Source organism: Polyodon spathula, chromosome 13 (assembly GCF_017654505.1).
Source record: "Polyodon spathula isolate WHYD16114869_AA chromosome 13, ASM1765450v1, whole genome shotgun sequence".
NCBI lineage: Eukaryota > Metazoa > Chordata > Actinopteri > Acipenseriformes > Polyodontidae > Polyodon > Polyodon spathula.
This window is the reverse complement of record NC_054546.1, coordinates 18,020,678-18,045,585: the sequence shown is the minus strand read 5'-3', so window position 1 is coordinate 18,045,585 and position 24,908 is coordinate 18,020,678. Positions and strand designations below refer to the sequence as shown.

The following is a 24,908-nucleotide window of genomic DNA, read 5'->3' as shown; positions in this document are numbered from 1 at the left end:
ATAATAACATACAGATTCTATTGAATAATCCTTTTAGTCACTTCAACAATTTAAGAAAATCTAATAAATAAAACAATAAAAACACACACACATATATTGGGTAATGCCTTTAATGAAACCGATTTTATTCCAGTGAATGGGCTTATACATAAAAGAATGCAACTGTAAGGCAATCGTTCAGCAAATTTCCAAGTACACAGTTAACAATAAACAACGTTGGACAGTGCCATGGGCTAGCGGTTTCCAGGGGGGGGAGGCAAGAATTTGGTCCTCAAAGTGCAGCAGTTTAGTAATTGAATGCCCGACCGAAGCTTCTTTTCTGGCCTCTGTGGTTGTTAAACCTGTCGTTCCTGTTGAAACCTCTTCCCCCACCCCTACCGCCGCCGAAAGGCTTTCTCCCGAAACTTGAGCCTCCTTCACGCATCACCGCTTCCCGCTCAGGAAGCTCAGATGCTACAGACAGTTGCCAGCGTCTGGAGTCACTCCATTTCTCCTGTTAAGACAAGTTTACTTTTATAAGCACATCAACAAATAATACCGCACGTAGACAATATGCTGCTGTTAAGAGGGTTATTAACTCTATAGCTCAAAGCTGTGATTTATACTTTCAATAAAACGGATCTTTCGTGGCAGATGTCTTTATAAGATTACTAAAAGCAACAGAGAATAGAACTGGGGAGGCCACAGAACTTCATTTCTAATGCCTGACCCCACTGGATAAGATGAATGCTATTGCATGAAACAACTTCTGATTTATCAAGGTGTCAAACAAAGAATCTCTACGAGAGCTTAATTTAAAAGACCTTGAGGAAACGGGTGTATCTAGAAAAACCTCTTGTGCATGTTCACATAAAAGTTTTAAAAAGTAAAAACAATACCACCCCCATTCAAACAAGCAAGCAAAGCCACACACGTTAATACATATCAAAGCCTCTTCTCAATGTCCCCTGTGCTGTATATGAACTGTTGTGAAATGCAACACACTGACATCACTCAGGGTTACATATCTGCATGAGCTTTGGTGCTCTGCTTCCCTGCAAGCGCTTGACAAGTCAACGATCAAAACAAACCCCTCAAGCTACCAACTGAATCAAACCGATTTGGTGGTTTTGTGATAAGCACATGTCCTGTACTGTAGCACTTTGTAACACTACAGCCTGTAGGATGCATTTGATTTGTTACATTTTAGGAGTGACTAATCATTAGTTTTATTTATTTTACCCCAATTTGGAATGTACAGTTATGTTTTGTCTCCTCACCACAGCGAATCCCCACACAGCACAGATGTTCTGACGGCATATGAGCATCCTACGATCTCACAAGCCTAAAGCCAGAGTCGCTTTTACATCAAGCAAACCAGAGGAAAGGTGGGTGGACTACTGATCCCAGAGAACAGAGACCAGCCCTGCCCCTTATCTACTCTGAATGCGTGTCTGGTAAGGTTCGCTGTTTGTGCAATGAGAAGAAGCAATCCCTGCTGGTTTCCCCATCTCCCACCCTGGGAGCGCCAGGGCCAATGTGGGGGGGGGGGGGGGGGGGGTGACGACATTGATTAATTACATCATTAAATTGTTTTAGAACATTAACTTTTATTTATTTATTTAAAAATCACCAGCCAGATAGTTTTTTTGAAGAATTGTAAAATGTGATTTTGCATGCTGTCAGCATCCACAAATTAATGCAAATGATAAAATACAAGAATTAAATAAATTAAAAGTGGTCACATTAAATGGCACAGCATCTGAAACTTGTTGCACGATCAACAAGTTTAATTTTGGCTTAAACATTTTGTATTGTACAGTATTAATATTATAGATGCAATTGGATACCTGATATTCCTTCACACAGTCAGCTGGGACATCAAAGCACACACCCTGGAAAAAAAAGGAAAATTAAAAACAGACACACAAACACATACATGCATTATTTATTTTACTGTTTAGTAGTAAAGCTCTTAAAATTTGCTTTTAGCATGCAAAACAAATGTTAAAAAAAACTGGAACATAATGAATGAATCTGTACCACTTGGCTTGTTCAAGAGTAGGTGTGTTTCTGTGTGTATAGTGCCTATAGAAAGTCTACACCACCTTTCAAAATTTACCTTGTTGCCTTGTAACCTGGAATTAAAATGCATTATAATAGTTTTTCTTCATTTATCTACACATCGTACCCCACAACCTCCAAGTGAAACAAATATTCTAGAAATTTGTAGAGAATTAATTAAAAATAAACCCCTTGTAATAGCAATCCTAAATTAGGTCAGATGTAAACAAATCGCCTTCAAAATCACACACCAAATTAAGTGGCCTCCACCTTGTGAAATCGTAGTGATTCACATGATTTCAGGATAAATTCTGTAGTTCCTGTAGGTTCCCTCTGCTGGGTGGTACATTTCAAAGCACTTTCAAAAGAACTCCAGGATAAAGTTGTTGAAAGGCACAGATCAGGGGATGGGTATAAAAAAATATCAAAAGGCCTTGAATATCTCTTGGAGCATGGTCAAGAGAATTAAGAAATGGAATGTGTATGGCACAACCAAGACCCTGCCTAAATCAGGCCGCCCTGAGCAAGGAGACTGATCAGAGAGGCTACCAAGAGGCCAATGGCAACTTTGCAAGAGCTACAGGCTTTTATGGCCAAGACTGGTCAAAGTGTGCATGTGACAATATCCCAAGCACTCCACAAATCCGGCCTGTATGGTAGGGTGGAAAGGAGGAAGCCATTACTCAAGAAAGCCCACCTTGAATCCCATTTGAAGTATGCAAAAAAACTCTGGAGATTCTTTGTAGGCATGTCGCAAAGTTTTGTGGTCTGACTAAACAAAAATGAAACTTTTTCACCCAAATGCAAAGCGTTAGGTTTGGCGCAAACCCAACACAGCGCATCACCAAAAGAACACCATCCCTATTGTGAATCATGGTGGTGGCAGCGTCTGGTTATAGGGATGTTTCTCATCGGCAGGGACTGGGGCACTTGTCAGGATAGAAGGGAAAATGAATGAAGCAAAGTACAGAGAAGTCCTTGAGGAAAACCTGCTGCCCTCTGCAAGAAAGCTGAAACTGGGACCGCAGTTCACCTTTCAGCATGACAGCAACCCAAAGCTACAATGCAGTGGGTAAGGAACAATAAGGTAAATGTCCTCGAGTGGCCCAGTCAGAGCCCCAACCTAAATCCAATTGAAAATTTGTGGCATGACTTGAAGATTGCTGTCCATCAATGCTCCCCAAGCAACTTAACAGAGCTTGAACAGTTTTGTAAAGAATAGTCAAATATTGCCAAATCTAGGTGTGCAAAGTTGGTACAGACCTATCCCAACAGGCTCACAGCTGTAATTGCTGCCAAAATGTGCTTCCACCAAGTATTAACTCAGGGTGGAGACTTATGCAATTATGATCTTTCAGTTTTGTATTTTTAATACATAATTTTTTTCTCAAAAACTTTTTTCCCCCTCAACAGTGTGGAGTATAGTGTGTAGATAAGTGGAAAAAAAATCATCATTTAAATGCATGAAACTCTGAGGCACTGGCACAACAAAATGTGAAACAAGTTCAAGGGTGTAGACTTTCTATAGGCACTGTATGTGTGTGGGGTGGGGTTCTTAAAACCCTGAGAAAACAGATGATCAGTTCAGTTTTAGACCTCCATTTGTCTCTAATGAATAAGCCAAGTTATTGCATTATTACATTGACATTATGTAGATATCATAATCTTAGATATAAGGTTAATCAAAAGGGGTCACTGAAGCAAAGTGTACACCTCAGAACTGTATCCCTGTAGTTGGGAGTATGCAGTTTCACTTTGTCTGAAGACTAATACTCACAGTCTTTCCCTTCAAGAAGTTCATTCTCTGCACCTTCTGATCAACTTCCTCGCCCAGCTGTTCCTTTAGAGCCTTCCAGGCATACCCAATGTTGTGCATTTCCACGGAGCAGGTACATGTCATTGTTACATAGCCCTGGAAAAATAAAAGCTGGATTAGCTACCCATTATAAAAATAAATAAACAGCAGAGGTCACTAAATAATTTAATTGTTATTATGCTTGAGTATAAGGTCTCACTGAAAGCGTGTTTTGGTTGTTAATGACCGATTCTCCAGTATAAGTGTAAAGCTTGCCGGGAGGTCCAGGGGAAGTGGATTAAATAAGGTAGACAGAAACCGAAGACTCCTTCGCACAAAGTAGAAAACCTGAAGTTACAGCCCAGAGTGCTCTGCGCATACATACTGCATCGGAGTTCAGCAGGGAGCGCTGTTCAATAGCTGTGGCTCCGGAGATGTGTGCCAAGGCAGCAGCCAAGGCCTCCACCGCCCCTCGCTCCTCAACCAGCTTCTCAGCCGCCAAGCGGAAATACTCGATCGCAGTGACAGGGACGGAATCCAAAAACCTAAACAAAAAATACATTTAATGAATAACTCATGTATCTTGCAGCAAGTTTCACAACAGTGAAAGTATTAAGTTGACAGCTTAAAATGTATAAAATGTTAGCAGTAGTAGGTGCAGCAGATAGTCAATATGGTACGGTTGAAGTCATGAATGGGGTTTGTTTGTGACGAGTGTTGACATCCAGCACGTGAAACTGAACAGTCTATAACAGTGGTTTTCAAACTTTTTAGGCCCCGTACCCTTTTCCAAAAAATCTAGTCTACCGCACACCCCAGATAGACAGATTTTTTATATTCTTACCTACCAATGTGATGGATGTGCCTGCTTTTTATCACAGATTTCAGTAAAACTAGACCCCGATTAGTAAACAATGCAGACCCTAGACAATGGTATGTTATTCTGTATTTTAAAATAAATGCATAGGACTTCAACTTACAAAAAGACTTAAGTGCATCATTAAAAAAATTAAAATAAACAGGACTCGATTTGTTGGCTCAGAACGCACAGGGATTACTGTTCATGGAAAACTGCTGTTAAACTAATTTATATGAAATACAATTAAAACTAAAAGTGCTATGTAAAATTATTTCAAAATCCAGACCAATAAGTGGCCAAACAAGTCCAAAAACATGTTATGCTTTGGAAAACAAAACTAGGGTTCTAATTTAAAACAAAAAAAATCAGAAAGCAATTCAACAAAATTCATACACTTCTGCATTTGTTGGAAGAAGTGTAGAGAGAAACAGATGGGGCATTTTGCATAAAAACTATATAAAATTTACAAATACAGGCATTTTTAAAAAAAAATCTGGTAGCATGCAGAACTATGTGAATATTGAATAACACATTAAATGTGTGTTAATTTTATCTATTTAACTCGAATGTTATGGTTTAACACTTGAGCTGCACATTTGAAATGCTATGTGCGTCTTATGCAGTATCAAATCCAGCCAGAATAAGCACATTGTTTTGAAGTGAATATTTCCAAAAAGTAAATTTGATTAAAGTAGAAAGGTGACATTTATAAATGACTTTTAGCAAAATGCTTACATGTTAGTGTTTAGTGCAGTTGTCTGTTCATGTTAATCAGCTGCCAGACAGCTTGTTGCTGGGCATTCGCTATATGTCTGGAGTAGGGAATCTAATTTCAGACACTTCCCAAGCCAGGAGTTAGGGATTGATTACACTTACACACACACACACTTAAATCCGTGATTCCATTTTTGTAATAATAATGATATCATGCTTTTGCTTTTATTAGCCTTATAATTGGCAGCGTGCATGCGTAGACTAATGCAATTACTCGACAGAGGAGTTATTCAATGAATTAGTCAAAAAACACAAAGATAACAGTTGTGCATGCTCCAGCGCAGTGATTTCACCAAGTACGGCAGCACAGCTGCCTGCTAAACTCAGTAATACTGTTGTTATTTAAAAACATAAAAACTTAGATAAAACTGAAGTGATTAAACTAAACACTCACTCACTGTTAGCAGCCGGTTGGGTGATTATAGTTAACGTCGCCTAACAGAAAGGAGTCTAGTCTGGTTTTATTTGAAAGGAGATTCAACATTGTTAATTCAATTGCTAAGTCGCAAAGTACTACATTGTGGTAAAATAAATAAAAATCTGTTGTCTGCCATTACAGGATTTATCTCACGTACCTCCTGAGGAGCACTCAAATACCCCAGTTTGAAAACCACTGGTCTATAACATGCTAGGCTCATGATTCTTTAATATAGCTAGCCTAATGCTAAATCAAACCCAAAGTGGGCTCCCTGTCTTCAATCAATCCTGGTCATTTTCACATCTGTTTTCAAACCAATTCATCCTCCTGGCAGCTGTGCCTATATCACTTCACAGACATTGGTTACTTTTATTTAAAAATTCAGACTGAGACTGGACACAGTCAGGAAAATAAAAAAAAAAAAGCCTTTATGATGAGCTTCACATGCGGAAGGCTAAATGTACTTTAAAAAAGGGGTACACAGGTAATCGTATGATTAATAACAAAATATACCTGACTGCGTCTTTGCTGGAGGCTTTAATAATGTCGGTTGCAGTTGGAACACCAACTCTCCTAAATGTGATGCCCTTAAAAACAAAGAGGATGGGGATTAATAGAGTTCACACATTCAGACAATGAAGCAGTAAGTCACTCTGCAATGTGCCTGCTTGTCATATAATGTACCCTTCAGGAGAAGTGTGATTTCAAAATGGATTATTGCAGTTTTAAAACACTTTTTGATATTAAAAGAGGGTTAGCACTCATTTTACAACACACTACTTCACCAAAAATAATGTTTATAAAAATAAGTTTTGGGAAGAGGGCCTAATGTATCCTTTTGTCTGTGCAAATTGGCGCCCAACATTTGTCCAAAGGAATTCATGCAGATCAGAGTCTTTGAAATCAACAACACTTGTTTTTGTAGAAATCTCTTCTACAGTACCAGCTAAACATCTCTTTCAAAACTAGCAACCATCAATAACCAATGGGAAATGTTTAATCACTTACGGCTCTCTGCTCCACAAAGCGCAGCTGCTCTTCCTCCCTGCGCTGGAAGAAACAGATGCAGACCCCTGGGCGGCCTGCCCTACCTGTACGCCCGGATCGATGGATATAGGACTCCACATCCTTAGGAAAAGAAAGGGGTCTGTTCACTATAGATATCACGCCACCATCCACTAATCAGTAAGTTCTATTAGAAACAACTACCTCCTAAAAGCTGACCACTGGAACAGTCAAAATACAATTCCCAATGGGGTTAAAATATATTGGATGCATATGAGTTTATATTTAACAAAAGGGAACAAACTGGTAAATTATGAAACCTTGACCAACCAGGCTCTCATGGGAGCTTGTCTCGTCTCTCTTCTTATTTATTGCTTGCTGTCATACAAATAGACTTCCTACTATTCCTATTAAGCACCAAATCAATTATCAAATTTCCTTGACAGCAGGCAGAGGTGTGCAAAGAAAAAAACGGAATCTGTGACAATGAGTCAGGCATGGGTGGGATATTAGAAATAGTTAACTGAGCATAGCTATACTACACAGAGGAAGAGGCTTTCCAGATATCCTGGCAGGTTATTAATTAGTACAGCCACTAGCTACACTAACAACAACAATATGTTTGTAAACACAAAGTAAAAAGCAAATGTGGGGAAAAAAATAAATTAAAATATAGTATCTAGAATTTTGACTGGACAACGCCAGTTATAAAATTTGTTTAGACAACAGGGTCTATTCTAATTATCAAAACAGTAGTGGATCTAAATTAATATAAAAAAAAAAATAGGTCTAAAGCTACTTCAATGTGGCAGACATTTTAGCATATAGTGCATATATAAACCTGAAAATAAGGAAATACCTCAAATGGTACAACTATTGCCACAACAGGATTCATGTTGACCTAGAATATAGCTGTGCACAGATTAAGCCAATATGTCATGCATAGTACAATTTTCAGAGAACATGCCTGCATAACGTATGTGATAACTCTGAATTAGGTCTCTCAAAATAAACTGAAATGACAAGCTTTATTTCCAATACTTGGTAGTTAAGATTCCACAAAGCAGCTCATTGGAATTTCAGAATTTAAACTGCAAAAAAGGCGACAGACGTAAAAAAAATTAAAAAAATAATTAGGTTTAACAGTCAGTGAAAAGTCCAGTTAATTTACATACACAACTGTGCAACAACATTTGTACAGATCTTTTCCTACCTTTGGAGGAGCGCACTGTACAACCAGGTCAACCTCTGGAATGTCCAGCCCACGAGCAGCTACATTGGTAGCAACCAGGACTTCAAAAGACCCGTTCCTGAATCCCTTCAGTGTGACCTCTCTCTGTTTCTGTGGAATGTCTCCGTGCAAACATTGGGTGTCCTGCAGACCAACAAAAACACATCAGTACAGGAGCACTGAAACGACTTAGCTGGAAAAGTTGCACCGGGTAAATGGCCTCCAATTTCAGCACACCACCACTATGCAGGATGTGTATGCCGATCACTGGTAATCTGCATTATTGCTTCAATAAACAACACCATCCAGACAGGGGCCTGTACCTGTTTGATGGAGGCATTCATTGCCAGTTCGTTGGCTTCTTTCTTGGTCTCACAGAAGACGATGGTCCGGCCGTGGCTTCCACTGTAGACCCTGACGACATCTCCGATAACAGCCGCTCGCTGGGACCAGTGGCATGAAACCGCCAAGTGCTTTAAGAGAAGAGACAAGTGGTTGATAAGTAAACAACATGGCCCTCACAAAGTACTGAAGAAATGCACATTTAATGAGAAGACCAGAAAGTACTTTTTTTGGCCTTTTTTGGCCTTTTTTTTTTTTTTTTTTTTTTTTAATAGTTTTTATTTTTAGTTGGTGAAGTTTTATAGGTTTGTTAACTTCAAGGATAACCAAATAATGTCAATGTCTTATACCAGTAAATAAATAACCACGCATGTGCATACTTTAAAACATAAAAAGGTGTGTCAAAGTGATTTCCACTAATAATTCATTGACAAGATGTACTCCATTTTTTTATTAAGAAAATCTTAATACAAACATTAAACATTTCATAAACATCTGTCAGGGGATTTGCTCCTGTTGAGATCAAAATTATAGCATTTCCTTTAACTGCATGAGAATAATGAATACCCTAAGCTCCATGAAACTAGCTTGTAAAACTAAACTTTATCTCAATTTAATATCCGACTTCAGCTGGTTCAATCTGCATCCCAATCGCCACACTGTTCTATATTTGTTATTTATACATTCATCCACCTTTCTCCATTATTTCCCTGATAAATCATCTTAAGTCTTTTGTTGTACCAACCTACAAGTTTAAACACCAGCTTCTTTAATGTGATACCAGCCATTACATTAAAAACTCAATGCAAGAGACAGAAGTGTTCTGCCAGACAGTAATCCTGACAGTCCTAACCAGGTTCATCTGTCTGCTTCCAATGGAAACAAATGGACCGATTTGAAAATCACTCACACAAATATAAAATTATTAAAAACACATAATCATGTATTTCTATTTATTAGTGTGGAAAACATACAAAAGTGGTGCATTAATCCAGAGCTGTAATAGTGACTCGTGTCTGTTGAGTGCCAATACAGAATAGCAAAGTAAATAAGACTTTTAGATAACCCAGCCCTGAAAACAGAGCATTTCCAAGGAACTCTAACATACCAAACTTGCTCACAATCCACCCACCACATTCCACAAACAAAATTGTCTTTAAAAACAAGGGAGTTCAAGGTGTAGTGCTGCCATGTGTTTACTGATGCAGCTCATATAGGTGGGATAAATGTTCTTCATTTTATCCCCAAAACATACTTCTCCAATTGCACAACATTCAATGTGGTACCATAAGTAGTGACAATTGCAGACACTTGATGGTCATTTATTTAAAAAAAAAAACAAAAAAAAAAAACACACACATCATCCAGCTGCATAGTGTCTGAGATACAAGGCTTTGTAAAATTACTTTTCATTTTTCTTGTTTTATACATTAGACCTGGGGCTAATTACAGTTGTAATTGTGCAATTCATAATTAATTGTGATTACACTAATTGTAGTTGAACCTTGGCAACTGTGTAACTGCAATTATTGCACATAATTGATTGACTACAGTTCAGTTACACCTCTTTCCAATCTTAAATTTACAGTTTCATGTGTTTTACACCGAGGGATCATTATTCTCTTATTTTTAACCACTTTTAGTCCCTGTCCACACTACGTAACCAATCGCGATAACTGTACTCGAAACCATTCCAATTAATCCAGCTCAAAGCGTCCACACTGAAGTACCGTTTCATGTTTAGTCATGCTTAATGCTTACACAGTATTAAAATAGTTTGGTTACAGTTCCTAGCAGCACAATGAACAGTTGAAATTAATACGATAGTATCCCACCAAACACTATTTTTATATTTAAAAAATAATGTGTTATGCCCCATATTAAGAGATCATATGTTATATATATATATATATATATATATATATATATATTTATATAAAAATATATATTTTATCTCTGCCTTTACGAACACAACACACACTTGAAATGCAGCTTGAAGTTTTGGGGTTTTATTTTTAATCAGATGACATCCCTTTAAACTAAGTTACCCAGAAAAAGCTGTTAATAAAACAAACTTTGTTTTTACCTTCATATCTTGCCTGAGCCTAACTCTGGTCCCCTTAATTTTATTTCAAACAGAGCTGACAAATTACATGAATTGTTCATCACCAAACCTACTTTTAACTTGCATTTAATTTTTGCATTTTCCTAATTTAATGCTGTGCTTTTGTTAGTTTAACAGAAATGACATGACTTTTTTTTTTTTTTAAGTATAAAAATTAATACCTAGTGCTGAGAGTACACTGATGGCAAGTCCTTCAGGCTCCTGTATTTCTCCAAACACAAAGCATTTGGGGATATTGGAGAATATACAAAAAATGTAATTCAGTAGTACAGCGTCCACACTTCTGACAAAATCTAATTTAGAAACGGACTCAAGACTACCCCCTGGAGGTGGTCTTGAGCCCGGTTCTGGAGTATGGTTTTTAATGCTGCAGAGTGGACACGCCAACTGCACTCAGCTCTTTTAAGCTGGTTTAAAAGGCAACCAATACGGTTTAAAGGCATAGTGTGGATAGGGCTTTCGTAACCTCATTTTCTTGAAAAAATTAAACTTACTACATAGTATGTTTCTCTATTTGTATCTTTGATTATTGCATGTTTTAATGGTCTTTAAGATTGCTACAAACCTTGCTGAACTTTTTCAGCAAGTTTAAAGTAGGCTGCATTCAGCTACGTTTGCTGTAGATATGGTCTGATTGCACCTACACTTCCAATATAATTACAGTGGGACTAGTGAGAATTGCTTACTCGTTCAAATCAGAGATAAAAAAAAATAGATTTTTTACCATGCAGCTGTTCATCCCGCGATTTCCACGTGGAGTGCAAAACAAGTCCAAATTTGTCACTCCTTCAAGAATAGCATGCAGGCGCTTACATGTGCATCTGCAAAGTTTAACACATCTAACGTGCTTCAGTTCATAAATAAGTTGACAGAGTAAAGCTGTCTGCAGTTATGACTTTCACTGGCAGATGGCAGCTGTCCCTAAGAAATGTGCTTTTCAGACCGGGTCACCTGTTTACATCTGCGTGAGAAAAATGGATGACTGTGTATATCTACGGAGAATGAAAAGGAGTTTCTAATTTTTTATTTGTTGGTGTTACAAGTTTAAGGAAGCCTTGTCAGGATTGGTACTGGTCAAAACGACCTAATTATTTATTGAATCTACACTTCAGACAATAATGCATATAACAGTGCTATATGTCCGCTAAAGAAAATGAATTCTGAAGTAACCAGCACTTACTTCAACAGTGGTGGCAGCCTTTTGGGTCTTTTTGCCGATGAGGTCAACCTGTTCATATTTGGGCCGCATGTACTTTTTGGCTACGTCGTACACCCAATGTGGACAGGTTGCAGAAAACAGCAGGGTCTGTGGGTTGTCTTCAGAACCTTAAAAAAAAAAAACAACATTAAAATAATAACAGAACATATTTGTTTATAAACAAACAATAAAACAGAAACTCAAACCCAGAAAAGATGATGCAACACGTGCAAGTCACCTCCAAAAAAACAAAGCTCATGAAGTTCCCATGGGTAATTTGACACAGGTAGGACATGAAGTTGTGTTCCCCACACTGTATGCCTCACCCTGCACATCACAAGCTTCTCTCTTCACAGAGCAGAGGCTGAAAATGTTGTGGTTCTTTATAGATCATTCATCTTGGATACAGTTTGGACCTCCACAGTGCACCAGTATTTGTTTTACTAAAGCACTTCACCAGATGACAGATCATGCCCCAATGCATCTGCTTTTACAGTGACAGTGTCGGCCAAGGTTTGATTTGCACAGCAACACGTTTGCATTTTAAGGCTGCAGCCTAACCAATGTTTTCTGATAATCATGGCTGTCTTTGTATCCTTTTACTTACAAGGTTTAAAAGCTGCTTTTTCACAATCATAGACGGCATTTACATGGAGATGCCAGGACAGTTTTCCTCACAATGCTTGCCGTACTTTTCAGGAAATGCATTGCTATGCTGATCTGATTTAGGAAAAAAAGGTTGGCTGTACCAATGCAGATTACTCAATTCATAGTCATTTAAGGGAGGGGATATTTAAATGTCCATATTCAGAACGACGAGAGGAGAGCTTCATGCATTGCCATGAAGATTTAAAAAATTCAAGAGAAAATAATGAACTTGTCCGCACATTTCGAATTATCACACATTACTTGTTTGTGTCGTTAACTTTCCAACACACACAAGTATATAAAATAAAACTTCTATGTATGAGTTTTACTACTTACAAAATAGATATGTGTAACATCTAAATTTTATTTAATCAAAGTAGTCTATGAATGCATGTGGAAAATGTGGTTACACCGAGGGGGTTACACTACAATACAATAAAACACAGTATGATCCTTAGGCCTATATGAACATAAGACTGAGAACAGGGTATATGTAAAAATACATACGAGGTTCCTGAGCAGCTTCATGCACTGACAGTTCTACAGGCAGAATACCAGGCTGAGCATCCTAATGTTCCTGTACACATCTGCCAGACCCTATACTCCCCCCCCCCCCCCCCCCCCCCCCCCCCCTTCTGCTCAAAGAAGCCAGTGACTGCTGGTCTGCAGCTGCGGCAGGAGTGCCAGACACAGAATCCGCTAAACACACACACATTATAATGAAACGTGGATGTCTTGTAATATTATCAACATTCAAACAAAAGTCTTTATTTAAAGCGACAAGGTACTTTTATGTTGCTTGTTAACTATATCCATTACTTATTGCACAACATGCCAATTGACGCTAACAATTAATTCCAGTTCTGTGCGGTGGAAGAAGAGGTGGAGCTCTGTTGTTCCTGGGATACCTTAAAAGAATTATTGAAAATACAACTAATGCTACTACTACTAATAATAATAATAATAATAATAATAATAATAATAATAATAATAATGAGGCTAAAAGTTCGGTTAGTTGTGCTTAACATGCATTTATACAAACATTAATAAACAGGCTATACAAGAGACTTAGCCTATTATTAATTTGCAGAGTCTTTTGCATTCGTTCGTGTCTGGTTCGGTACGGCTTTGCTGAAGAATAACATGAGATTCCGCCAGTTAAACGGGATCTTGACTGTTGAAATCTTGAGACACAAACATGATTCTTGCTCCAGTCTACATGGGTTTTTACATTGTTATTTCATGAGAAAGCGATTGACCCTGCCCTTAAAGCCGAGCTGACCAAAGGACGTTCTTTTGCAGTTCCACGATGTATTTGCAGGATGACCTCACACAGTCACGGCTGTAGAGTCGATTTTCAAGTGCATGTAAACTCAGTCATATTCAGCCTTCTGTGGAAACAATTCTTTTCAGATTCTCACAGTTAAAAAGTCCCTTGTATTTCAGCGGGTTCTTAAGCCTGCTGGGAATGCTAATCACCCTTTAACACCCTTCCTCATATGAATCAAAGCCATAAACATGTGGGAATAAACACAAAGCATCCCGGTCATAACAAAGCACATTCACTCAATCTTTGGATTTAAAGACAGTGGCTATACAAATGAACTCAAATAACAGATAAAATAAGCTTATGACAAACACTAATGTATTGCAGCACAACAGCCACCTAGACTACTGTACAAGACTTACCCTTTTTATAGGAAGCTCCTAAGATTTCTTCAACTTGTTCAGCAAAGCCCATGTCCAGCATCTGGTCCACTTCATCCAGCACTACATGCCTTACCTTTGACAGGTCCAGCTTGTTATTCTGAAGGTGGTCTTTAACACGACCAGGGGTGCCCACCAAGACATCGATTCCATTACGCATGCTATCAACTTGAGATAGAGAGGAAAAAAAATAAAAAGATTAGGGGAAACACCACAAGCAATACTATGGGGTAGAACTATCAGCAATTTATTTGCATGTGGCAAATGTAAATCAAGAAACACCTTAAAACATAGTAAACATGTCTGTTTTATACTTGTCTTCATACTTTCAAGGTTATATAAACCATGCAAATAAGAAGTAACTACACTGTGGCGATAGCAGCTTTGAGAAAGAACTGACCTGAAAGGGTTTACTTCTCTTGTACATTTGACAATCACAGAATACGATTGTGTACCGAGTATGAAGCGTTAGGTCTATCATTCAGAAACCAAAAAATCATGACCCCAGTATAGGAGATCATAGGACAAAGTGAAGGATAACATCAGCAGTACAATTGAAAAGAGATACAAGTTCAGTGATGCTTATTAATGTTGGTATGAATTGCGTTTATTGGACAGTCTTTAAATTGTGTTATCCACCATAAAAAGCAGGCAAATGCAAAGCTATTTTTTTTGTTTGTTTTTGAAAGTAACATTTTAAAAGTGTTCAAACCACTACTTTTGTTTTCACACTTATTTTGGTGGGCGCCTATCCCACCACCAGGTTTACGAAAAACAAAAAACTCACCTACTATATAGCTTGTCTTTAAATTTTGTTATTCATGGAAGTACTACGTTTCTTATGCCTTTATTTTTTGTAAATGCAAATTATTTCATACAATAATTTTCAATACTGCAATATTTGCATACACTTTTGCCGTCTGTTAGTTAGCCAGGTTCTGATAGTAGTATCCAGATCTTCAATCACAGACTTTACAATCATGACGATTTCTCCCCTTCCCCTTCCCAACTTCAAATAAAACTAGTGAAATCTGGGGACCTAACAAAGCCAGGTCTTCAGCAAACTACATCGGTCTTTAAAGACGAAGGCTTGGTGATCTACATTTGCTAACTAGAAGGTGCAGTGCTACATTCAAACTGCAGCATTTTCAGCCTAATGCAAAGCACAAGCTAGTCAGTGACATTTAAAATGATAACAGAATTATTGTTTAGATCAGTGTAATTGGTGCCCTTATTTGGTTATATGACCGAGATGCAGGCAAGTCAGTTTGTATGAAATCCCCTACAAATAACTCCAGGTCCTAGCCATGATGGATACAAATGAGGCAGGAGTGAATGGGAAGGTATAGCATTAAATAAGCCATATTAAAAAGACATGCAGAATATGGGAAATAAAACCTACCTAGGCCTACTATTATTTTATTTAGAACAGAAATCTGAATAATTTTCTTTGGCCTAAATGAGACAAGACTGGTATTCACCTTGATGTTTACAGGCTGTCGTCATGAAGGTGTGTCTTTAGTGCCGTCTAAGGAATTACTTTGAAAAATGTCCACCAAAAGGTTTGTTTTTCAAACACTAATACAACAAAGGAGTGCAGCAAGCGTTAAAACTAAAAAAGTTAGCTGTGGCGAGGTAATCTTTACAGCAAAGATGGAAAACTAACACTAACGGAAGTCCTTCTCTCCTCCTCTCTTCCCACAAGCAACAATTAAAAGGCACTTTCTACCTTGTGTACAGTACACAACACACACACCGTCTTCGAATTTCAGACCTTAGCAACAGTTTACTTGTTAAAACTAAATTGTACTTGTGTTGAACTTCAATTTTTTACACAGGATTTTTTATTTTTTTTTTTTTTTTTTTTTTTATACAATATTTATATATATATATTATATATTTTAACCAAATGCCTGAAACACTTTATTGGTGTAAACGCAGCACTTTGATGCCACCTGATTGTCGGTCCACTTATTCAGCACCTATCAGGCGCGTCAGGTCCAATTTATTTTTACACGCGCTGTTTTTCACAGTAAAACAGGATTAAAAAGGCACTGCATATCAACAGGACACTCAATACTGCATCTCCAGCCAAGTCCAACCCCTTGTTTGCTGTATTTATCACATACCTCTTCATAGTAGTGCAGACTGATAAATCCTCTTCACTCATTTTATCAACAAACTCCTCAATATTGCAATCCAAGTGATTATCTTATTTATGTAACATCTTAAAGCTCTGTAAATGTCTGTGACATTCTTTGAGCGCTGGATGCGGAAGCAGCTATCTTGTTTGTTTATGTCCGCGTTAGGTCTGTGGTGCAGGGCCTCTGTATTGCTCAGATACACCCCTTTTTTTTTCGGCTTCTCTCAGTCTCACTCTGCTACTGAAAGGTTTTCTCTGCTTTTCTAGAGAGAAAACCACTAGAGACCTGTGCTTGACGTCTTTTTGATGATGTTGGACATGGTTCGACATCGGACTGGAAAGGAAAAATTGTAATGTCGGACCTGGTCTGACATAGGACCGCAAAGGGAAATACTCACACTGTCCGTTGTAGGCAGTTCCACCATAAAAGCAGGCAACAGAAAGCTTTCTTGTGATGTCTTTGAAGTCCCTGGACACTTGAATGGCCAACTCCCTTGTTGGGGTGAGAACCAGGACCTGAACAAAGAAAGACGGATTTAATACCGAAATATAAATTCAGCATTATCTACTGTATGTATATGTCCAGCCACACAGCCTGGGTCATTAACAACTTGGGGAATGGTACCAAAGTCATTTCACTTCAAAACACTGCAGAGAATGCCTCCACATGCCAATTGTATCTTCCTGCGTCAGCAGAATTGGTTGAGAGATTTATTTAAAGCATAAAGAACAGTTTAAAAGACAAAAAATCCATCGGCTACAGCTGTGAATTCAAACAGCCATCTGTTTGGTGAAAAGATTGATGAACATTAAGTAAATCAGCAGAATGTAAAGAACAATATAATAAAAAAAGGGACTGAGGTGTTACCATCATTGTAGAGTATACTAAAATGACTATGTGGAATAACTCCTACATACATAAGGAATAAATCAATGGATTTGCTCAACGGGAGACAGATGGAAGTGCCCAAGTGGATCTACCTTTGGTGATCTCCCCTTCTTTCTTTCCACAGGGTCTGACTGGAGTTTCTCGATCAGGGGAATAGCGAAGGAGAAGGTCTTCCCAGTCCCAGTGCGAGCCTGGGCTACCACATCCTTCCCATCGTACACAGAATTGAAGGTCTGAGATTGAATGTCAAACAAGTATGTCACACCGCGTCCTGCAAAACAGAGCAACACAATGTTAAATACTGGAGTAGAACAGAGACTGGCACCAATCTCAAGTGAGTCACAACTATGCAAGATTTTGATTCCCTATCTCATGTCAATTTTGTTACAATCCTAATGCAAATGTTTCACTATGAACATTCAAAGGGGAAGCATCCTAATTAAAGAGCTGGCCCTCAACACAATCCTCCCTTGTTAGGTACATTATTAAAAAAAATTACCAGGTGCCAGGTTTAAACAATCAATCACTGAATCTGCTCCAAGCAGAATACTAACTCACAGCATGATTAAGTCACACCTGAGTCTGTACTTTTGCTAATCAAGCTGCTACAAGTGATGAGCAATTGGTTTGTCACCCATCTCCTGATCATTTAAACATTATACTTAACCCTTAGCGGTCCATTTATTCAGCGCTTGTCAGGCACATCAGGTCCAATTTATTTTACACGCGCTGTTTAAAATATCCCCCCCCCCCCCCCCCCCCCCCCCCCCCGAGTAAAACAGGGTTCAAAGGCACTTTCAGTACTGTATCTACAGCCAAGCCCCATCCCTTGTTTGCTGTATTTTTCACATACCTCTTTATAGATGTGCATACTGATAAATCCTCTCCTGATCACTCGTTTTACCAAACTCCTCAATAATGCAATCCAAGTCATTATTTTATTACTACAACATCTCAAAAAGCTCTGCAAATGTCTGTGATATTCTTTGAGCCCTGGATGCAGAAGCAGCTACCGCCTTTGTTATGTCTGTGTTTTCTCTGTAATGCATGAGGCTATGAGAAACTGACCCTTTTTTTTCAGTTTCATTCGGCTCCTATCGGTCTCACCTCAGCCATTGAAAGGTTTCCTTGGCTTTTTCCGGAGAAAAAATGACTAGAGATCTGTGCTTTATGTCTTTTTGATGATGTCGGACAGGGTCTGACATTGGACTAAGTTAGTTTTGGAACACAGGACTGAGTGCAGCAGGGCTTGATTCGAGTTTCAAGTCCTACAATCAAATATATAAATAAAATCAATGAACCATTGTAGGAATATTTCTACCAAGGCTAACAAAATAGAAGAGACATGTTTATTTAACAATTGCAAAGACTTTTGAAATGACAAACCAAGCATAAGCAAGTGTAAATATATAACAATAGTAATATATTTCTATACAGCGCCTTTCATAGTGGATCGCCATCACAAAGCACTTTACAGAGGTAGGCTGTGAACTGTGCATTAGATGCAGAGTCACTCACAATAGAACACTGATTTAACATCTCATCGCAGGATGGAGCACAAGGAGGTTAAGCGACTTGCTCATGGTCACACACCGAGTCAGTCAGTAGCAAAGGTAGTATCTGAACCAGTGACATTCTGGTTACAAGCCCTGGACTTTAACCACCAGACTACACTGCCTCCTATAAATATGGCTGGCTCAACAAATACAATATGGAAAACGCCAGCTTGACAAATACAATTTATGCAAAACACCTAAACTGATTGAAGGTAATATTTCCTCAGAGAAAATAATAATCTGGTGCCTAGCTAATGCACTTTTCTGTAGCACTGCACTTGAAACCAGGCTAGGCCATCTAGCTTTGATTCTATAAGGGAAATGAACACACTGCATCACATTTCCTGTAGAACTAATGTTAAAGCCAGGTTTCCAAGCCACGTTTCAGTACAATGCTACTAGAGAAAAGAGACATGCATCAAATAATTATTTTCGTAATGAGAATATGAAATGACAAGTCAGCCATTTCCATGAATCATTCATTTATGGAACGACACTAAAACATACCTTTCAATAGATTGATGGTCTCTTTGGAGATTCTGAAGTTGGAGAAGGCTCCTTCTTTCTGTTCTGGAGTTAGTTCTGGAATGATTTCCTAATATAAAGAAATACGCACAGGGTAGATTATGCTTTGTAATCCTTTATAAAGGGCTAAACAATAGTAACAAAAATAATTAAACAAACCTTCCAACAAAAAAATCTCAGCACTACTGACAAAGCCTCCCATCAAAATATACAGATTAAACAATGGACTATGCAGAAACAGTGAAAATATCCAAGTACCCAAGGCTTAAAAACAATCTGTTTCAGCACCACCATAAAATAAACAGTTTAGACAGCTTCAAAAATGCAGCTGGTTTGTAGATAACATCAACTACAAGATCAAAGACTGGATTTGTTTTAGTTCTACATACTTTCACCTTCAAATATCCACTAAACCTACACAACTCAATATATATATATATATATATATATATATATATATATATATATATATATATATATATATATATATATATATATATATATATATATATATATATATATACACAACATGTATAGACAGGGGTGCAACTGCTTTCCAAAACACACATAGCAATATTCTGATCCACTGGAAACCTGAAGTTGATATCACCCTGCCTTATCAGTCCAATTAACCAATAGCAATATTTCTGATCCACTTGGAAACAAAGCACTGCAGTCTGAAACTGGTTATAAGAATAACGGCAGAAGAATAATAAAACAGCCTACTGCTGACAGATGTGGCTCATACCTAATTTAGGAGTTTGTCAATGAATTGGGGGTAATAGTCCTGGCAACAGTCTGGCTCCATGAGAGCGTCCCTTTCCAACTACAGGTGCACCTCAATCCTGACCAGAATACCATCTTTCAACTGAACTGCTGAAAGGTGTCTGGTTTTAAATAGAGGATACTCCATGAACTAACAGAGTGCTGTAATTTATGGCTATCCTCATACTGTTATATACAGAATAAGTAAAATGCTTGAGAAAATATATTTAAACTATGGTCAGTGTAGTCGAATACACGAAAATGTTGCACCAACCAACAATTTTGCCTGGCTTTGCTACCTCCAACGTTAATATTCTACGCCTGGCGTTCGAAATGCACGCTCATGGGAATGAGATTTACATATTAAATGTAAAGACCCTAATTAATCATGCAATGCTTGAAACAGCAAAAATCTACAGTAAACTTATTGTGTTTGAAATTGTTGCCTTGTTTTCAGCTGATGTTAACAGTTCCATGCTTGGGAAACTATTTGAAATGCCCATCCCAAGTTCAAATCTATAGCTAACAGCGGATGTCTGAGAATTACTTTCCCTAGACCAAGCTCTGCACCTGCTTTGCAACGCAACGCAATCCAGAACAGTGCGACATGTCTGGCTAGTCTGTCATTGAATTTCAAAGAATGCAAGATTCCAAAATTAGATCAGGTAAGAAATTCAGGACCACCGAATATGAAGAAGTTATTCGATGCTAGCTATCTCAACCCTGGTTTTATAAGATACTCCGTTTCACTTATTTTTGTACCTTTTCTTTTTCAATGTCAGATTCAGCGTTGGATTCTTCACTGGACTGGGGCGATTTCATTAGGGGTGTTCCGTTGCTTATGGAGACGTTGGTTTCCTGGGGTCTCTCTTTCTTTCCGGACTCTCTGTTGGTTATTTCCCGATCTTTCTTTTTCTTTTTGGGAGTAGGTGGATCACACTCATCATCGGGTTGCTCTTCCTCAGCAGCCTGTTTCTTTTTCTTGGGTTTCTCTTCGTTCTTGGATTTCTTTTCCTTCTTATGCTTCTGAAAGGAACACAAATCCAGCAGTTAACAGACTTCTCAAAACAGCCAGGGAGGATCTAATAGAGCTGCTTTGAATTTGTATTTCTCAGCTTATTCTGTAAACGTTTAACTGAACTCAACCAGTAAATTCATTCAGTATGTTACTCATGTACTATTTTAGTATATTACTAAATGATGATGTATAATTTTACATATTAATCATGTAAAGCTACAGCCTGATTTTCAGAAGGCGCATTTTAGAAGGAAAAGCCTTTGCGACTCCTGTTTATGACTGATTTAACTGAAAATGACAATTGATTTTTCAGGTTCATTAACAAGACAATTAGTTACATTTCAATAGTCTGGACTTCCACTTAACTGGAAAACAACGAGGTAGCGATAACTGAATGTTTACGTATGTTTGAAAAAGCATAATAGAAATGCTAAACATGAACATGCGTTTGCTACATATGTTTTGGAATGGTCATATCTTAATTATGTATTTAATATATTCTAAAATTAACCAGCCTCCACTTAAGAACCTGTTAGAATTTTCTGAACAAGGAGAGTCATTGCATGAGCCAGGGTACTTGGCAACTGCATTCATGATAATACATTGAGCATCACATAAAACTTGCAGAGTTAAAGAATGATGACGTTTTCACTCCATGAACCTGGGGATATGCGTGCAATCTAGTACACCTTGCACGTTTGGGAAGCCAGACAACTGAATTTGTTTTTGGTTCTATTTTGTTCCATATCCCCAATTGGAAATAGTTTATACCCTTGCCCTACGGAAAAGTGCATCTGTGACATCAGTCAGTATCTTTGACATACAAGACTGACAGATGCCTGATCTGTCCTCCACTGTTGTCTGGATGGCACCTGTTGCATAAAAATGAATGGCTAACTTTTACAGGTACAGGTATAGCGTGACTGCGGCTGTCTGATTCTAAAAATCAAACTTAAGCAGATCACACAGCTCTGTTACAGTGTACCTACACATAACTTCTTTTATAGTTAGATCTACAAGTGTCTGACGGGGACGAAATATTCTGGTTTTAGTATAGGGTTGTTTTTTCCTTAATGCCTTCCCTTTTGTGCTACAGTGGAAGAATTAGAAGCTCTTCAATATTCTCCATTACAGCTCAGTAGCCCTGTCAGAGGTCGCAGTTTAAATAAGACACGAGACGGGGGCATGTCTTAATTAGCGAGTGTATTCTGGTGTTTTGCAAATTAGGCATTATTTGCAAATTAGAGCCAATTCTGAATTTCAATTGCTACACAAGCTGTAATGCGTGTGGTGCAAAGCTTAAATTCCACTGACTTTTGAAAATACGTTTTTGCAGCCCTTTTTTCCCCTCCTCCCCTTTTACAAATCAGGCTGCAAGCATCACATGCATACGGACACCCACCTCCACACTTTACATCCCCACTGCAGGGTAAGTGTAAATGGTAGCTTTTAGCTAACTGATTTTTATGTTCAACTAACAGCGTTAATTCAAAGCAACCACACATTTAACTTTTGGCTATATAGTAGACTCTCATTCCTAATTTTTAAAACAATGCTGTCCTAACTAAAATCCTTATGAGATGACTCAGTATTTTGGAATAATTAAACAGAATATGGGACAACTCTGGTCCAGTGGTTAAAGAAACGGGCACAACCAGCAGGTCCCCAGTTCAAATCTATTTTACACATGGGTGAGTAGCGACATGAAATTACATTTCACTAAAGAATTGGTTCTATAGATGGATCAGTTTTCTTTGTGGTATTATATTAGGAGGCTGTGTGGTCCATTGGTTGAAGTAACCGGGTCCCCCATTTAAAACCCAGTTCAGCCACTGACTCCCTCTGTGACTCTGAGCAAGTCACTTAATCTCCTTGTGCTCCATCTTTCGGGTGAGACGTTGTTGTAAGTGACTCTGCAGCTGATGCATAGTTCACACACCCTAGCCTCGTATCTTGTAAAGCGCTATGGGATGGTGGTTCACTATGAAAGGCGCTATATAAAAATAAAGATTATTTATTTACTGTGCTCTTTTCAACTGGTATGTTCCTCTGTGGTTTGGCTAATTGAGCTCAGTTATTCTTGTTCACACCAACACATTGAAAAGATCAAACAGCTACTGTAGAGAGGGAATCTCACACCCACCCCTGCATAAGTGATGTCATCTAAGCAAAACACACCAGAAAAAAAAAAAAAAAAAAAAAGTACCGTTACCTTCCTTCACAATGTTACATTCTGCATCGTGTTTTCCAGAAAGGTGGACAACTCATTGTACAAAAGGCACACTGTAAATTATACTTATACATATGTATGTATAAATTATACACCACAAAAACATAAGACTGACGTCAGCATTTGACAGCTATATTATCTATTCACATATCCACGAGGTAAACTGTCCAGTTTATAAATTGCACTGGTGTTTGTATTCATAAACATAATATGGGAAAATTATTATTTAATCTGAATTCAAATTATGTGTAAAATCCAATACAAGACAATACGTACTAGAAAGTTCTTCTCAGTAAACAGTATAACAGGCTACAGCAACTTGAATTATTACATTATATTTAACATAAAGCGTTGTACCAACAATGCTAACATTATAAACAACCACTTTACATTAATATGTTACAACAAAGTAGGTTTATGTAACTCTTCTGATGCCCCACGCGTGCGTGGACGCTCCTCGTGCCAAGCAACCATGTTGTTTCTATTTTGTTTACGTGGAGTTCACTATCGAAGCTTGTGTATTAAACTTGATTTAAAACAACTGTTTTTTACCTTGAGTTTCTTTTTCTCCACTGTAACAGAGTCCAGACTATCTTCCATTTCCATCTCGTCACTATCAAAGCGGATCTTTCCCGGCATTGTAACCCGATGAGAGTTCCCAAAGACGGACACAAGTGTTACCGTCTCGGTAAGAAAATTAAAAGGAAGGAGCTGCACCAGTCGCAGGCACTACATCCGAGATAGGATACGGCGAGCGGCGAGAGTCAAAACAACACCCTGTTCCTTGCATGACAGTATTATGAGCAGGGCTTCTGGTTTTTTAGGTTTATTTTTGACCACGTGATGTCCCTGTAAATATATTTTGAGGAGATTCGCTTTCTTAATCAAAAACTAAATTACCAAAGGAAGTTGTTTCTTTTTAACCTCATATCTTGACTGAGTTAACAAACAACGTGCATTGATCTCACCTAATGTCACCTGACCACTATCACAAAACCTTTTGCAAGATACGAGACTAGGGTGTGTGAACTATGCATCAGTTGCAGGGTTAGTTACAATAACGTCTCACCTGAAAGACAGAGCACAAGGAGGTTAAGTGACTTGATCAGGGTCACAGTGAGTCGGTGACTGAACTGGGATTTGAACCGCGGCCCTACAAGCCCGTTTCTTTAACCACTGGACCACACAGCCTCCTAATACCACAATGAAAACTGTGATCCACGTATAGAACCAAACATTTTTGTGCAAAATAACTACGTTTAAAAATAAAATAACAATCAAAATAATAGATTTTTGACACGATCGTATTTTAAATAAGTCTAAATATACCAGTTCGTGTAGTTAAATGTAGATGTAAACTGTTTGATTTCTTGTGCTAAGCAATAACATGATACTGTACAGTACACTTTAAGTGAACCTTTTTGTTCAAATAATGTATCTGCCTGACAGGTAGTACCAAAGATCCAAAGCAAGGAGAACACAAAAGAGCATTTGATACAGCTCTCCTAATATCCACTAGGTGTCACCACAATCTTACATATTGTAGCGTTCGCAGTAAACAAAGGTTGGGGGGGGAGGGGGGTTTAGGTTTTATTGAGAAGGTCGGCACACCGCAACATAGCACACAGCAGCGTGCA

At 38.2% G+C, this 24,908-nt stretch overlaps 1 protein-coding gene across 2 annotated transcripts; it reads right to left on the bottom strand.

Annotated features, from left to right (window-relative positions):
- Window positions 1-96: 96 nt before the first annotated feature.
- On the bottom strand, window positions 97-23,984 carry LOC121325497 (nucleolar RNA helicase 2-like). 2 transcript variants are annotated; one of them, XM_041268014.1, is made up of 15 exons: window positions 23,824-23,984; window positions 20,786-21,049; window positions 19,241-19,328; window positions 17,270-17,448; window positions 16,687-16,804; window positions 14,128-14,313; window positions 11,773-11,918; window positions 8,449-8,598; window positions 8,108-8,269; window positions 6,898-7,017; window positions 6,403-6,476; window positions 4,224-4,383; window positions 3,821-3,955; window positions 1,830-1,874; window positions 97-493 (listed from the first exon to the last, which is right to left on the bottom strand). In XM_041268014.1, the coding sequence occupies exons 1-15, from the start codon at window positions 23,908-23,910 to the stop codon at window positions 287-289; spliced, it is 2,121 nt and encodes a 706-aa protein (XP_041123948.1). In that variant the 5' UTR covers window positions 23,911-23,984; the 3' UTR covers window positions 97-286. The 2 variants fall into 2 exon arrangements, with proteins under 2 accessions (XP_041123948.1, XP_041123949.1); XM_041268015.1 differs by having other exon boundaries at window positions 20,786-21,046.
- Window positions 23,985-24,908: the final 924 nt, after the last annotated feature.